The 17,942-nt window shown below is 40.0% G+C and overlaps 1 protein-coding gene across 8 annotated transcripts in view; it reads right to left on the bottom strand.

The window, feature by feature from the left end:
- Positions 1-140: 140 nt before the first annotated feature.
- KIAA1549 overlaps positions 141-17,942 on the bottom strand; it is a 144,378-nt gene continuing 126,576 nt past the window's right edge. For 4 of the 8 annotated variants that reach the window (XM_083846387.1, XM_083846389.1, XM_083846388.1 and 1 more), the window contains 5 exons: positions 16,953-17,282; positions 16,009-16,061; positions 11,203-11,348; positions 9,292-9,446; positions 141-5,454 (listed from right to left, as the gene is read on the bottom strand). In XM_083846387.1, coding sequence (XP_083702513.1) covers positions 5,200-5,454; positions 9,292-9,446; positions 11,203-11,348; positions 16,009-16,061; positions 16,953-17,282 — 939 coding nt within the window. In that variant the 3' untranslated portion in view covers positions 141-5,199. The remainder of the gene's footprint in view (positions 5,455-9,291; positions 9,447-11,202; positions 11,349-16,008; positions 16,062-16,952; positions 17,283-17,942) is intronic. The other 4 variants (XR_014587458.1, XM_083846390.1, XM_083846392.1 and 1 more) reach the window with 2 other exon arrangements.

Here is a 17,942-nt window from a genome sequence, read left to right as displayed (position 1 = left end):
TTTCCTATTCTCTAAATTTTCATTTCCCTTTGCCCACTCTACATACGGCAACAACATGGTTACTGTAAGTGAAATTGGAAAACACCATGTCGGGGACCCACAGACATTTAGCATTCATTTGAAAAGACTTTTCAGAGCATTTGTTCAAATGTGCCAACATTTTATTCTGATTAAGGCAAGATGTAACAGCCTCAACATAAACTTTTTCAGCTATGGAGTAAGAACTACTCAGAACTAACAGGAATGGCCATTACAAAAGAGAAAATATACTTTAAATGTAAAGAGTATCAAGATAAAGTAATACAAAAATCAGTACAAAACATTCCAGCTCTGCAAACTATGAAGGGCAAAGAAATGTGTATTTTGTCTAGCACTAATGTCATTTTTGAAAATCTATCAGTCTTCAGTGGGATTCACAGGACTGCAGCTCTACTCTGGAAACATCTCTTTAACGAGACAGTGCATCTCCATCTCATTCCTGCTTCTCGAGTTTCTTAACTTTCTGGGTGAGTAGACTCACCCTTGGACCTGTAAGTCAAGCCAGATACATCTTGCCAAGTGTATCCCAAGCTGTAATAAAGAACCTGCAGGATAAATTCTCCTTTCAAAATATACACGTGACTCAATGGTTTTCAGGGGAAGTTATGCAGATGTCAGAAGGGACAATACGCAGACCAGCATTTGGATCTTAACTGGCAGTCCTAACAGCATGAGCTGTAGTAAGTTGAGATTGGTCTGCCCTTGTTGAACTAGTGTCAGATACAGGGAAAAAGAATTTTTACAGTCATAAAGCAGCTGATTATCTGATCATTGAATATTATCTTATTAGCTGATTTTCAGCTGCTTTTCAAAGGACACATTATAAAAAGAGAAATCAGACTTTTCAAGCACCCAAGTGCATTCACATCCAAAATACTGTACACCTAGTAAATCTTCATCAACACTGATAGAAAGTTTCTTTCCTAAATTCCACTTTATATTTAGGATCTACAAATACTGGAATACATGAGTGAGAACAGACTGGTGGCATCCTCAGGACTCCCTGCCCCGCATGCTCCCACCTCCAAGTCACTTCAAAGCTCTTGGCCAAGATACAGTTTTTCCAAAGAGTGGCAGCTGCTAACAAAGAACTGCTAAGATAAGGCATGGAGTTGAAAACTCTCATTTGTTTCTTTAGCTGAAAAATTGTTAAGCTGGGAAAGGAAAGGATGTAGCGAGAGTAAAGTTTAAAAATGACTTCAGCTACCCACTGCCATCCACATCACACAACCGGTGACTTCACTTGGGCTCAAATACGCATCAGCATCCTTGCGTAATCCGTCTGATGTACTCTCAAGCTATGAGTTAATGCACAGCAGTGTCAGCTGTTTTGGGTCTTTGGAAATTGGAAACTAAACACAAACTAAACACAAATGTCAAGGAAAATTGTGAAGAAAGAGAAAAGCCTGAGGATTCCACGAACCAGATGGTTTAGGCATGAAAATGGATGTAACTGTTGGTAACAGCTTTCAGTGCCTGTACCAACTTCTCATCTGATCAGTGTTTTCAGTAACTGGTAGATTCATCATTAAGAAATACTTCAAATTCAGGATACTTTACATTTCAGATTTTTTTTTCTTTTAATAGGGCAATAAAATAAACTGGTAAAAGAGCTCAAGCACTTGGGGATCCAGAAGCTTGCAGATTTTTTTTCCCCAAATTCTTAAGAGGAACCACACATTTTGGCAGATACATTCCAAAGAGTCCTTTTGTAGCACACGGAAAAAAAAAAAAAAACAAAAAAACACAGCTTTCCTGTAGCTGCAAGAGGTGACTTGCAGGTCTCCCTTGTTAAGACCATCTTGGAAATGGAACACTAAAGTGCCTTATATGTTACTTTTGTTAATATATGAATATACAGAGTATGCCATACCATCAGTTTGTGAACAGCAGATCAGGTCTTCAGCCAGTCTGAGAATGTAACTTCGAAATCACAGAATGAGCTGATGGGGACCCACGAGGATCAGAGTCCAACTCCTGGATCCCCAAAGGACCACCCAAAAAACAGATCATGCGTTTGAGAGTGTTGTCCAAATGCTTCTTGAACTCCGGCAGCTCAGTGCCATGTCCACTGCCCTGGGGAGCCTGTCCCAGTGCCCGACCACCCTCTGGGTGCAGAGCCTTTTCCTAACACCCAGCCTGACCCTTCCCTGTCCCAGCTCCATGCCGTTCCCTCGTGTCCTGTCACTGTCCCCAGAGAGCAGAGCTCAGCGCCTGCCCCTCCGCTCCCCTCGTGAGGGAGCTGCAGGCCGCCATGAGGCCTCCCCTCGGCCTGCTCTGCTCTGGGCTGAACAAACCAAGGGACCTCAGCTGCTCTTCCTATGTCTTGCCCTCTGGACCCTTCACCATCTTTGTTCCCCTCCTTTGCATGCTCTGTAATAGCTTTATGTCCTTCTTATGCTGTGATGCCCAAAACTGTACACAGTACTTGAGGAGAGGCTGCACCAGAGCAGAGTAGTGAACATATGGCACTAATGAAAACACATTAATCAGATTGTTAGAATTTGAGACATTCACGGATTATTTTCATGCAGAAACAAATGCTGAATTCCAACTTACATATTACTGTCTTCTCTGTGAAATTGTAAGGTTTCAAAGAGGGATTTTTGCATTGGCAAAAGCCACTTTCTTTACCTATACCTAACTGTCTTGTTTGTGTTCTTTGTAAGATTTGGGACTGAAAAGAAAAACAATACTCTTCCAAACATAAAAGGATGGAAATATTATAATAGCATCACCATCACTAGCAGAAGTGAATTAGAAATAGCATAAGTACCTTTAACTTTCAAAGGATTACGTATTCCTTCGAGTCAGACAATCAACTTGCTTTCTAGAAACTCACGTTTTCTTGAAATGAAGTCACAATGTGCTAATGTTATAAGCACTGGCCTCTGACTTCACTGCAGAATCAGGCTGGAGAAGGATCTGGGCTGTGAAGGAGATGGTTTTAATGGGAACACTTAGGAACAGTCTTCAGCATTTTCAAAGATTAACATTGCCTGATACAATCTTCATTTTGCAAAACCCAACATTTTTCAGAAGTATCAGCAACATTCACATGTACAAATTTGGCAGAAAACAACTGTTTCTTTATTTTTATGCTAGAACTGATTATTACACAAAAGGCTTAAAAAAATTCAAAACAGAATGACCTGTAAATAGTGCTGTTCACAACCATGCAGGTGTTCTGACTCCATCCAAACCTCAACCAGTGCCCATGAGGACTAAGTATTAACCAGTGAACTGGAAATGAATTTAGACTGCTTTGCTACATTAAGTTCCTCAAACAATTTCATACTGCCTTCTGACAATCGTAGGTAAACAGAAAAATATCTTAGTTTCCTAATAAAGAAAGGAAGCAACATGCCATTGTTTTTATCACGTCAGTGAGCAGCCAGTTGCTTCCTAGTCTTGGCTTTGGCAACGAATGACGTTATATATGTATTCATGAACAAAGTACATAGGGTTCTTCCATGGCATTCTCCTACCTGTTTTCATTTCAGTCTGAGCTAGTCTTGTTGCAGCTACTGAACTGTGCACTGGAACCAGGAACTGATTTGGTAGCCAAAGAACACCATAATAAAAGAGCATTACATACCTGTATCTTACCAATGCTATTTCTATGCCATTAAGGCCTACCCTGGTCAACTGCCCAATGATCTCCTTGGCTACTACCATCTTCTACAGTGTTTGAAATGCCCATGTTGTAGCACCAAGTAGCTTTGCTTTTCATTTTTCTAGGGCAAGGCTCCCAAGCCTTCTCACAAACACTGAGCTCCCACTCCATCTCTGTGCCAGTTTGTTAGCTTAATACAGTCTGATCTGAAAATAAAAACACTCCAACAAATCACGACGTAAGTAAAATCTTCACATGTATTATGTCAGTTACAGTTATGCAATGGCCAAATATTAGTAAATTCATAGCTAATATTAAATTAAAACTCTGGAAAAAAACAGCGACAAACAGTTCCATGGCACGTACCATTTTTTACCATGGGGACAATGCTTACCCTTTGTCCAAAGGGACAGTGGGAACAAGTATAAATATAGAAACTGTCTCCAAACTGCAACTCTAAGCCTATGTTAATGCTCTAAACTGTCACTGACTTTCACTAAAATTATTCAGATCCAAACATAAGCAATGATTTAGGACATCAATTTAAAACAATGCTGGTGACCCTGTACCAGTCAGGCTGGATTGATTTCTGTCCACAAAGCAAACTACAGAGTGGCAATAATTTATCGCTGGTCTAACAAGAGCACGTAGTATGCAAATATATAATTTTTAACGTTATATACACGCATTTCCCCAAATTTAACTGTGGCTGAATATTTTTCAATGATTTTTAGAACAAATTAAATACCAAGCCCTTTCTGTTTGGATGCTTTGCTTTGTTTTTCCAGCCTGAATAAGTCTATGGATATTGTTGTAGTTATACAAGGCCAATGTTTCACTTTGCAAACATTGAAGATGAAGGAACACTTGAAGCTTCAGCACCAGAAGGAAAACAAGGAAGAGTGCAGAGGGTAGCTCCATTCGGAAGGTTAGAGCTATAACAATTATTGTTCCAGTTTGTTACAAGTAGCTCATAAAGCCTTTTATTCTAAACAGTCCTATTGTTATTGACAATCAAAGGGATTCTTATGTGGGATTACACCTTCAACACCCTAGAGCTGATACAGTTTGTAATCTTGAAGAACAGCAACACAAACCAGTTCCCCATAAGCACTGGAGAGATCAGAATACTTGTACTCTGTTGCAAAATGTCATTTCAGTTCATGCAAACCTTTGCCTTCTTCCTTAGAAGAAGGAGTTACTACACTTGGAGTTTGTTCCTGGGATTTTTCTGTTGCTGGAGTATTGACTTCTTGACCTAACTTTTTATTTATTTGTTTGACTGAATGAGGGTAGGAGGAGAAGAGGAGCACCATAGTAACAGCAGACTAATTAACGTTGCTTGCGATGACACTGACTATTTTCCCTGTTTGTCCCCTGTCTCTCCTACACTCTTCTCATTTTGCTGCCTTTTCTTTTTTCTGGAGTGTTGTTTAAAGAGCTGTGAAAGTCCATTCTTTTGAGAGAACAACATTGGTGATTTCCTTTAAGTCTTTGCTTCCATAGGAAGCAGATACCTGGCAGATTTGCAAAGGAATGCTAAATCAACTATGGAAGTTCTGCACTGTTGTCTGTTTCTGAGAAAGTCGTAGAAGTTCTTCTCTAATTGCTTTTATAAGAGAGGCTGAAGAGTGACCTGGCTGGAGGTCCTCAGTGGAACTGGTGGTGTAGCAAAGGCCCTGGCCCTGAAGGCTGTTGTGCGGAAGCTGAGCAGGGGGTGCCGAAGGCTGCCTGGCTGAAGTCCTCGGCATCTGGAATACTGGTGAGGAGGAATATTCTTGGTGTCCATGCATATGCGTCTGGAAAAAGGCAGAAATCATTACTGTACTTTCTGAATAAATATGATAATCCCAGAAAAGACAAGAAAGCAAAAAGGCAAAGAACAGAGGAAAAGCAGCATGGAGATGCTTCTATCGGCTGCCACTGTTCTTTTGTTGTATGAATGAGTGATTCTTCTTATGGAGCACAAACAACAAGCATACACAAATTTGCTGGACTGCCTCAGGTTCAGCAATTTTTAAAATCTCTTTGAACATCCATTAAAAAGTCTGACTCCCTTCTATGTCTGTTATGTTTAGAAACTGAAATAGAAGGAGTTGGGGAAAAACACAGAACTGGAAGTCAATGAGTTGGCTTCTCTTTCCTTGCCTTTCCATCAACTTCCTAGAAGACAATAGGCAAATCACCATCTTCCTGGTAGTAATTCCTTCGTACCATCTATAAAATAGGGATGCTACTACTTTTACCTTCCCATTCTCTGTCTGGCTTGCCTGTCCAGACTGTACACTTGTAAGGACCATGTAAGTGACCTGTGCCCAGGAAAACACGGTCAACGGGAGAAGCAACAAAAGCCAAAAGTGACTCTAGTCAGAAAGACTGGATTTTTCTACACTCAGCGTAGTTCTACAGATCTGAGTAATACTTTCCCAGTTTAGGGACAACCATTGCTTAATGGAAGAAAGGGATCAATTCTGTTTTTGTTCAGTAAAATATATTCTTTAATGAAACATGAGAGAAACACAACAGAATCCTAAGTTTATGGGCTTGTCTATCTGGAAAAAAATCTGCTTACATTAAAATAAATCATAAATTTACAGTACACTAGGTTACTGCACCAACTCCCAGTATGGACACAAACCAGGTACATTTCGAAAAATCTAAATTCCAGCTGATATCCCTAAAGCAATCATTTCCTCTTGCCGAGTATCTGTGAAGGTTGAGAGGCAGCCAGATGGAAACACTGGACACCAAGGACTTGAGGCTGCTTGAACATGCCTTAATGAACCTACGACTCAGAGGAAAGCAGCACAATCCCCTTCCAACAAGGAGCATCCAGCTGCAGCATGTTCAGATCACAGTTATCACAATTTAGTGAGCAGTAACCTCTGCAGATAAGGCTGAAGTAGCAGCAGAGAGAGCTAACTGGGGAGGGAAGAAAAGACAGCAAGGTCAGCTAGAAGAGGATTTGGGGATGAGGGGGAGGGGAGCGAAGGGATTACAAAGCTGAGACTGGAAGGATATGGGGGACCTAGAGATACTGTAGCAGCAGTGTGCAGGCAACACAAAAATGCATGGGAGTATGTTGCCTAACATCTCTCATAATACAAATGAATGAAATCCAAGCAATTTGGCTTAGGACTGAACTAATAATAGATTCTGACTTTGTTGCATAGCTCATGCAGCCCTGATCAATTGCACGGTTAATTTGGGATGAGAGATTAAGAGGAAAAGAAGCTTTAATGGGAGAATGATAGGTAAAGAAGATTTTCCAAGTAACATCCTGTCTTACTTCTTATAAAAGGAAGGAGATTTTAGTATTAGAAAGGAATGAATAGGTCTCTTGATTGTTCAAAATTACTGCATTTGGCAGTGAAACCTGAAACTAATTCGTAAGTGGAGTCTAGTTAGCAAACCTGACAAGTACTCTGTGGGTTTATAGAAAAGAGATGACATCAAAAATATTAAAAACAAACGTTCCTTGATACATGACTCTTAACATCAAACTAAACTACATTCAGGTTACTTTCACATTAAAATACACTACATGATTCGGCTCCTATCTCATACTGTATTGAATTAGCACTGTAAGAATAGCTTCTTAGCAGACATGAGGAAGAATACCTGCTGAGGACAGTGGCTGTTTTATAACATTAAAGCTATAGAAATTTTCTTAAATAGCTCCCAAAACCAGAAGTGTATATTTTTGTGATTTCATATATAACATCATAATTAAACAGGTTGAGAACTTTCAAAAACAGAGATTACTTTGGAAACCTAACCTATACTAGACCACAATAGCAAACTAGGGATAGGAAAGCTCAAAGAAATTTTGTCATATTTTTAAACATTTCTTTAGGAATAGAAATACAGGTTTATGTACTATGTAACACTATATATGTAACAATATTTAGTTTCATATAGCATCCATACATTATATTTTTATAATAAAACTTCCATATAATTAACAGTAGTACAAAATAATAGACAAAAATATCTTTGAGTCTTCCTTTAGTTAACTTCTTAAGGAATGAAGATTTATGAGATCACATTGTGCATTTGATCATCTCCACATAATAACAGTTGAACTGTGCCAATTTCAACTGAATTTTATGTATAAATATATATATGCACATACATGTATATATGTATAAGTAAGTATATATTACAAATTATACAAAAATAAGTCGCCAATTAGATGTGACTAGATTTTTGCTATCTGCTGCTCAAGTGACCAATTGCTCCGTATTGTGTTTCCTGTTAGCTAAGGAAATACTAAAATCATCTTGGTTGCATAGGCCTTCTAGATGGGAGAATGAAGGTGAATTGACGGTAACCCGCACACTGATTTTGGGTCAGGTGGCATAAGTGAGAGGTCATATTCCAATGGGAAATCAGGTGTTGACAGCAGAATAACAGGTGAGAATACTGTGAGGAAAAGCGCCATGGCAGAAACACAAATGCAGATCCCTTTCAAGTTCATGGCAGAAAGAGCACTCCAGCTCTATCCTGCCTAAATGCAGAGGCTAATGTTTTTGCTCAGAATGAAGGAACAGGAAGGCTGTTTGCTAAGAATGTTTTGCCAAGTTGCATAATGTACCTTAAGTAATGTGTCTATCATTAAGTAAATTCTCCTTTCCAAAAAGAAGAAAGAAATTTAGAGCTCTGTCCAAGTGAAGGAAACCAAACTCTGAAGGTAATTATTTAAGTACAGAAAGCAACAAGTTAAGGGCTTATCTAACAAACTTAAACTGCCTTAAGTATGCAAAAAGGCTGAGATCTTCCTCTCTCAAGAAAGAAAACAGAAAAATTGTAATTATAAGATGGGAGGAAATGAAGTAGCACAAAGGCATTACTCTCAAGACTACTACAGTAAAGCTGTCACAGGTCAGTCTGCTTCAAGATGCAAGTACATCAAACACTGACTGGTAGCAGGCAACTGGATCTTTCTTGGAAATGCCACACAGTATCTTCAATCTCACCACACATCTGGTAGAATCAGAAATGTCAGCTTTGGGAAGCAGCACTGCCAAGAACATGGAATCACGATGGCTGCCTAGGAAACAATGATAAACTAATACATATTAATTTACCACATCCTGCTGACTGAGGTAGGAAAATAATTTGTTTAGGAACTCCTCTACTGTTATGTGCAAGTGTGTGCCTTATTCTATGGCCCTGACTCCTGCTGTTGTGCACTGATAAAGAAGACGAAAGAACTATAATAATACAAAGTAGAAGGGTAGTCTGGGACAATTTAATTCAATGTTTTCTACTTAAAATGATCGCAAAATACAAAGGCATATTTCAAAGAAGGAAATGGAAAGCAGTATCCACCTCTGCTGGTGCTCAGAAGCAGAACTGGGTGAACTGCAATTAATGAATGAAGGCCTCGAGTAAAGAAAAAAAAAGGGTTAGGGTAACGTGAGAGAAAGCAGTTAGAGAGAAGCGAATGTGAAAGAATAGCAAGCAAAAGTTAGAAGAGCTAACGAGGGTTCGAAGAGCAAAGCAAAGAATGTCAGAGAAGCAACTGAAAGTATTCCAGGGAGAAAAAAGTTCCAAACAGTAATGCAGGAAAAAAAAATACCCGAACATATCACTACTTCGGAAACTATGCAAATGTGTAACACAGTACTCACTGCATCTCGCCTAGCATATTCATCCTCTCCACGGTACTGGGGCCACCCTGGCCCCCCCGGCTGGCCATGCCCTGCTCTGCCTGAGGGGATCTCCACTTGTTGACCTCCGATCCTGCTAGCAATTCCCACCTGAGTGAGGTGCTGTATCTGAGAACCTTAAAAGCAAATATTGTTTTTTCATCTTTATACATAGTCAAGTTTGCAGGGCAGACAAATGACAACATAAAACCTTGTTGGAAGCAGGAGACAAGAAGAAAGTGAAGCTCTGTTTGTGTAATTTAAAAAAAAATCAGCAGAAAGAAGGCTATCAGTATAGAATAAAGAAGGAAAAGTTGTGTGCATTTTGTGCAGTTCATTTGAGTGTGATGCTTTTCATTGTCACTGCACTGAAGGAAGAGGTTAAGATACGTGCATCTCAGGCATGGACTGCACAGCATTCCAAAAACATGCCAGCCCTTTTCAAACAACACTTACTGAAAGCCCTGGCAATGTTTTAATGTAAATTACTTAGCAGCAAAGAGAAGATATTTGCTACCGTAATAAATCACATTTGCATCACACTGGCAAGACTCTTAACTCTCTAGGCTACTTTCTATTCCATCTCTCACAAGAATAAAATACATGACTATGTAAAAGTGTAGTTCTTGCAGCTTTGCTTTATGGTTAAATATTAAACGATGCTGTCGCTGACTAACAAGAAGGTCAGAACACACTGTATCTCCGTTCAGCCTGAAAGCTAACCTCCTCCTTTCTAACTCCCCTCCACCCCCCACTGCTTTCAAACACATACAAGGAGAGCCACCACCATTAATTGTAAGAGACATGGAACAGCATGCCAGCTTTCTTTTTTCCTGAATTTCCTCCCACAGGGAAACAAAATTTATTTTATAAATACAACAGAAATGAAACATTTAATAAACCCACAGATACATAACAGATAACTCTGCGTGCGTGTGTGCATGTACAAAAAGGGAGGAAAAGACAAAACCACTGATTTACGTGATGTACAGTTAGTTCGCTTTCATATTTTCCCCTCAAAAAACAACCATTAACTGAGAAGCCTGATATTTATACATACTTATGCTGAAGGACAGTAACTAATCATCTGAATTCCCCCAAACTTTAAAGCAAAAGATGCACAAACATTAGAGAATAGTGTGAATCAGAGAACTAAATCATCATCATTAAACTGTAACAGTCACTACAGTTCTGTCATTCTCATACATTTAACAGTTAAAGGGAGAGGAGAGCAACTATCAAAATTAGGACTCATGAGTACATGATCGTATTTTCAGTCTTTTTCAAATCCCCAAGAAGAAAACATTTGTCTGGGAAAAAAATAACTGTGGCATTTGCATGGTAATAGAACATTTTATTCTTAGAATCAGTGTTTGCTGCTTAATTGCAATATGATATTAGAATTTTACTCATGATAGCATTCGTAAGCACTATGGAAATTATCTCACTGTCGAAGTAGTGAAGATGATTTCATATGGGACAGCAGCAGTAGATATCTTCAGAAACTAGAAGACCCTGCTTTTATGCATACATTTCTATGAAGAATAGTGAGAAACAAAGAAGCAGCAAAGTATTGAATTATTATTTTTTGGTAGGCTTATTTGGGATGTATCAATTATATAATTTGGCACCAAGGAAATTACCAATGCTTGTAAGACACTAAAAAAAAGTGGCAAAGCACTGCCTTTTTCTGCAAGGTCCTACATATCTGTAAAGTTAACCTCTGTTTGTGACCACTTATTTTATTTTACTTTATTTTTTTTGGCAGTGAAGACAAGGGCCACATTTCAAGTATAGTACCTGAAGAAGAGTTATGTCTTAATGGTGATCTCAGGGTAAGAATAGATATGGAGAAGGATTTGCTATTTTAGTGCATGTTCAACTTAAGTGTACCTGCAGTGCTTCCAACTGGTCGTGGTCGTGCCACTGATGGCATTTCCTCTGAGTATATTCCTCTGGAGGAATAATGAGCCTCGGGTGGCTGCTGGTCTGGGTGCATTAACTCCGCAGGTTGAAGAAAACCTGGCCCAAAGTTCTGCCTGGGGAAAAGAAAGGACCCAAGATTACAAAAAATAAACAGCTTAATTAAAAACAGTTGTGCAAGTATACCTCATACAACACCTATTTGTGATGACTTTGAAGTAACTTTTTTTTCCTCCTTGATGTCCTGCATCACAAATGAAAATGACCTAGAAACTCTACCAAAAATTTCATGCAAGTGTTTTTCACATGTTGCAGCCTCCTCAATGCAGAGGAAAAAGCTGACCTTGTTTTCCCCTTGGAGAAAAATGTATCTTCAGGGAAAAAAAACACAAACAACCCAACACAGAAAAACCAGGCCAGTAGTGATGAAGCCGCTTACTGTAGCAACATATCTGAATCTTACTCAAGAGTTGCTGGGCATAAAAATTATGTCTAAATCAAACCATACAAACTGTATTACATGTGTATTTCATGAACAATTATTATTTCATCAAGTTTTCTGAAGATTTTCGAGGAAACTTCCAAAATCTTGCTTTCTAAGGTTCAAACTACAGAGACCTGTCATTAGCACGTATGAAGAGAGATGCAACATATACTAAAACTAATGTTTTCTACAATTCAGACTGGTGCTCATAGTCATTGCTGTTATATATTTAATGAGAGGAATTAACAACAGAACCTGTCGTCAATCTATCTTCATTAATTGTGCCCAGGTAATAGGACTTCGAAAAGAAACCCTACAATTCCTTCACAGAACAAGAACAGAGAAGGAGATGTAAATGCTGCTTTCCCTGTGCTTCCTATTAGCACACCCTTAACCTTGACATGGAGAAGGTATGTTTTAAAAGAATGAGGGCTGCTGAGTTTTCAAGGAGTATTCATTCCTTTCATTATGGGGGAGGCATGAGCACCTAAACTTCAGGTGCTTAGTTACAAGGCTAATCTCTCTTAAACTGCAGGTGTGATTTAAGGAAAGGAACATGCTCCTCAACAGGCATTACAAATATTCAAAGCAAAAGGTTAGGTTCACTAAATCATTTTCTGCAGAAGCCCGTCTCTCACGGCTGATTATAAAAGAAACAAAGTGAGACAAACACACTAAGTCAAGCACATGAGGTTACACTAAGCGAGGACAGGGGCCTAATTTTATATTCCTTTTACCACAGTAGCACCTAAACTACTCTAGGCTATGGACTGCTACCTAGTCCATTCTTCGACACCTCCATTTTGCCTTTTTTGTTTTTTAAACAGGAAAATTCCATGAATGCATCTAGTTCTACTTATTCTTGATTTGTGCTTTATTTGGAAAGCTGACCACTTTCGTATGAAGACCAGATAACAAAGAAGGCTGAGATAAAAATAAATAGTCTAATAAAGCCAAATAAGAGCATAATAAACTAAAACAAGTAATTGTAAAATAAAGCTCTAACTACCTGGCAAGTAGTATTAAATGAAGGACGTGTAAGGGGTTCAAGGTGCAGAAATCCCATTGTGGAACCGCCAGAATCTCCCCACCTCCCTTGCATACATTCCCAACTGTCCCCTCAGTGGATCCAGAAGAAACAATATTCAGCCAGACTTGTGAGCTCATTAAAATAAATGCCTGAATGAGTAGGTAATGTTTAACAGTGTCACTTCTGTTATTTTAATCACTGCAACCAGCAAAGGATGTGATCATCTGGCACTTAATGTCTATAATGCAGAGTTGGAATCTTGATAAATTATTACAATTTTTGATGATGTCTTTAAAGAAAATACCTTCTCAGCATTACTGCAAATGTATTATTTTTGTGCCAGTTTTTCTGAGAGGACAGGATCCTATCCTTTCTTGATGACGGGTTTGTAGCTGGAAGGTATAAGTTTAATAACCCACTACCTCTCTTCTCAATCTTTTTAAAAGATAGATACAGCTACTCTTTAAAGTCAAGAAGAGATCAACAGAAGAATACAAAATGGGATACATCTCTGAATCTGTATAATACAGGCTTTTTAGTGCTACTTCCTATTACCAGACTGAGACCGAGCCTTCAATTTATCTTCGCATATTAAAAAAAAAATAAATTAATAACTGGAGATTAAACCAACTGCGGAGAAACTGCCCCCCAAATCAATTTTACACCATCAAGCCACTATAGCTAGGCATCTCTGTTGCATTATGTGATATTTTTCTGGTAAAAAAAACAACCAAACAAAAAAATCTGTTCATTGTGCCTTTATGTTTACACAGCTGATATGTGACCTAGGTCTTTCACATTTAAATTTTTTTACCCAAGTTGGTTCCAGCCCATTAAAGATGCTGACTGCATTTGTACAGAAAAGGGAACAGTAGGTTATCCAACTACTATTCCATGCATTGGGTATTTAAGCCAATGGACTATGACACTGATACATGCCTCTTAATCATACTGACCTCAGGTCATTTTTAGTTCCTCTAGTTAGTACACTGTTTCTATCAATTTACTTATCATCATTTTCTGAATTTGAGCATAAACCCCATTCTACAACCATAAGAAGAACTCTTTCCATGTTTTTCATGTTTACATGTTTTCTATGTTGGGGCATTCCCAGATATTTGGTGCAATCCCAGGTCTTCCTGTAGACTGGGCGAAGGAGAACTTGAGAGCAGCCCTGCAGAGAAGACTTAGGGGTCCTGATGGACAAGAAGCTGGACACGAGCCAGCAGTGTGCGCTTGCAGCCCAGAAGGCCAACTATGTCCTGGGCTGCATTAAAAAAGGGGTGGCCAGCAGGGAGAGGGCGGTGATTGTCCCCCTCTACTCTGCTCTTGTGAGACCCCACCTGGAATGCTGCGTGCAGGCCTGGGGCCCCCAGTACAAGAAGGACATGGAGCTCTTGGAACGGGTCCAGAGGAGGGCCACTAAGATGATCAGAGGGCTGGAGCGCCTCTCCTGTGCAGAAAGGTTGGGGGAGCTGGGCTTGTTTAGCTTGGAGAAGACTCCGAGGAGACCTCATTGCAGCCTTCCAGTACTTGAAGGGAGCGTATAAACGGGAGGGGCAATGCCTGTTTACATGTGTTGATAGTGATACGACAAGGGGGAATGGTTTTAAACTAAGACAGGGGAGATTTACATTAGAAATTAGGAGAAGGTTTTTCACTCAGAGGGTGGTGAGGCACTGGAACAGGTTGCCCAGAGAGGTTGTGGATGCCCCATCCCTGGAGGCATTCAAGGCCAGGCTTGATGCGACTCTGGGCAGCCTGCTCTAGTGGTTGGCAACCCTGCCCAGAGCAGGGGGTTAAAACTAGATGATCTTTAAGGTCCTTTTCAACCCAGGCCTTTCTATCATTCTATGATTCTACTGACCAAGCTTTAGGAAATCTTTTATTTTAATGAAATTTTAAGGAATTCTTCCTGTTAAGGTCAATGAGCTTGCAGATTGTTAACTTAATCTGCTGACACTGGCAGAGCCTGTGTTTGAACTACCTAAATAATGATGTCATTAGTTTGTAACTTACAGAAGTCCAGAGTGCCTACAACAAGGGCTGACAAACATTTGAACAAAAAATATGTCGCAAAGACACCAACTTGCTCAGGTGTTTTAACATGGGTTACAGCACTTCCACAACTAAATTATCATGTTTTCCCTGAATCTGTATCAGGCAAACAAAGAGAAAATCCCCCAAAATAAACAGTTGGTTATGCTTTGTGTTGGCAGTCACAAAATTCATAATCCTCAAGGTTACCTAGATTAAAAAAAAAATGCACTGCGTGTCATACTTTATGCAATTTCATATATGCTCCACTCACATTGAAACTGTCAGCTCTGGCCAAGACCTAGGTGAGAAAATGTGCTTAGAGATTCCACCTTTTCTAGTTGGTCCTTTCAAAACAGGGTTGCAGAACAAAGGATAAAGGAAAGTTCTTTGTATTCATTTTGAAGCTAAAGTATGCCAAGTTTTCAAGGCAGTAAAGACTTTAGATGCAATCTTATGAATGACACAAATACCAGTGGTGTTTCATCTCACACGATGAGCTGTAAGAAGGTAATGAGAGAGCAGTATGAGGGCACCTTTTTACCACCTCGGCTGCAGCAGCTTTAAGAGTCTGAGACAAGTGTGACCCCAGTAGTTAACCATGACTCAAGAGTCTAACTTCATACGTAGTTAGCACATAGGCACCAAACGTGGAATTAACAGTGGCTTGGACAACTGTTTCTTCTCTTTATGCAATTCTCCCACACTAAGGCCAGGAGAAGATGGAAAATCTGTTCTTCCCCCCTTATTTTATAGCAATAGGCCTACAAGGCATGCTTTTGCTGTGAGGGTCACCATGCTCTGAAATTTGTTAACTTGGTTAAAAATAGAACAAATCTGTTAGTCATCTGCAAGCTTTTGCAAGTGAGTGCTGCCCTGAGGCTACAGAAACAAGATGAAAGTGAGAGTACTGGGAGATGTACACGCACTGGAGTAACTGTTTCAGGCTCTCTAAAAGCTGAAACTCAATGGTTTACTCAGTATTTGGAAGGACACCTTTACAGCCAAGGGGCTAGGAAACACATTTCTTTTTAATGAAGGGTTGGATTCCACACAGCATGCATGTGTCATTCATGCCACATAAATAAATTACACAGGCTGAATCTGGACTCCTGTTACTTCTCATTTATATGGTACTTTGCATAATAATATAACAGTGTTAGTAAGAACTCTGTAGGAATTGAAAAGAAAATAATAAATGATAATTCCATGAGTGAAAAGCTACCTTGGTAGGAGACCTGGTGCTGCTGGCGGAGTCATTCCAAATTCCACATATCTCTGTCAGAAGAATGAAAACAAATGAATTAAAACCAAAATGTGTACCCTGGGAAGTCCACTGTCAGCCTTTTAAGTGATGAATTGCAGAGATCACTAGGCCTTTATATGTGATTGGACTGCAACCTTAACAGCTTGGTTTTACAAACCCTGTGGCATAAGAAGGCCTGGGAAGCACTGTTACAGTAGGACAGCAGTCTCTTCTGTCTTTACGTACCTTAAAGACCTCTCAAAAATACTTTTCTCATTTGCAGATCAAGCAGTGCTCCAATGTCTATTTAGCTTAAAACTTTCAGCAAGCTAAGCTTTGCATTTGCAAACTTTTTAAATCTCTAACCAGCATCAGACTGCAACAGAGATACCACAGGGCTCAAACTCAAGAGTCCGGTGGGGTTTTGAAACTCAATTGTTGTGGAACTCAAGATGACATGAAATATTACCTGTGCATGTCTCAGTGCTCCATAAAATGCAATGTACTACACATAGAAATACTGGTTCCCTATCCCTCACATTCTGAAAGTGTTTGGATGTCTTGCTGGAAAACATGATCTAAGAACAATACAATCTTTTTCATTGTCAAAATACATACTAGCACATGTATTAAAAAAAAATTATTCTTGGACATAACAAAGTTGATCTGTTTAAGATCATAACTGAGAAGAACAGAAAAACTATCCTAGAGAAGAACTCCTATTTTCTCTTGTGGTTGGGATGGGAAAAGGGAAAAAGAATACAAAAGATCACCATATTGTGATGGCCATTTCAAAACTCCCAGTTCCAGAAACTATTCCACGTCTGTGGTAAGCCCTGACAGAAAGGGCAAAACAACAGTGATCACGGCTCAACTGGTGCTAACTGCCTGCCCAGAAAAGCCTTTCACATTGCATCACTCACATTAAATGGGATGTTTACTGCCCGAGTTGGACCATAAGGTGATCCCCATTGGGTGCAAGTGGTTCCCCTCCCTGCTCGAGCAGGAGTGTTGTTTACCGGCTGTCCTGCAGAGACCCCAGGTGGTGTGACGGCTGTGGAATTGGCCGCTTGGCTGCTGGGAGCCACCAGGGCAAAGGCGTCATCCAGCAATGAGTGCATGGTCTGCCGAGCCTCTTCTATGGATGGCTGCGGTGGGACGTACTGGGAGACTGGGTGGGAAGGCAAGCCGGGGAACTTCCCCAGATCTGCTGACGATGATGTATGAGGATCAGGAGGCAAATCTGGATCAGACTGGAGAAAACAGAAAGAAGGTGAAGGGCAGGCAGACAGGAGATCTGATCAGCCAGCTTCCAAGCCCCCGCAGGCCTTAAGTCTGACCAACACTCCCTTTGCCAGACCCAGAATGAGATAAAATGCACAAGTGCCAGCACTGGACAAAATCTGTCCCTGACTCTCCCCACTTCTGCACGTACAGACATGACACCAGCTGTTCAAATGCTTCATTCATGCGATCTGAAATACCCTGATCTCAGGTAAGGCAGAAATTCTCTGCTCAGTAGTTACTTAGGTATAACAGAAATCATGCAGTTTGCAAGCACGTTTGTAAAGTCACACAGTGAGAATTTACTCCACCCAGAAAAAAAGCCAATCAGCTCTGTCTATATCTCTGAATCCTCTGCAGTTTTTGGAGTTCCAAGAAATTAACTCAGTCTTTAGCTTACAACTGACCACATCTGCAGTGATATTAAACAATTATCGCCCTCTAGAAAAACACACAAAGGGAGCTGTTAAGCAGTGGTTAGCTGCATGCAACTTGAACTTGGGTGCATCACCTGAACAGGATTCACCTAAGTGCTTCATAGCAGCAATAGTTGAGGCATGCACTGCAATTACTACCTGGGATCTTACCGCACGGGCTTCTTGTTTATCAGTAACAGGAAATTAAATGAG

Source organism: Anser anser, assembly GCF_964211835.1.
Source record: "Anser anser genome assembly, chromosome: 1".
Classification (NCBI taxonomy): Eukaryota; Metazoa; Chordata; class Aves; order Anseriformes; family Anatidae; genus Anser; species Anser anser.
Note: the sequence above shows the minus strand (reverse complement) of the source record. Positions and strands in the feature narration are given on the sequence as shown.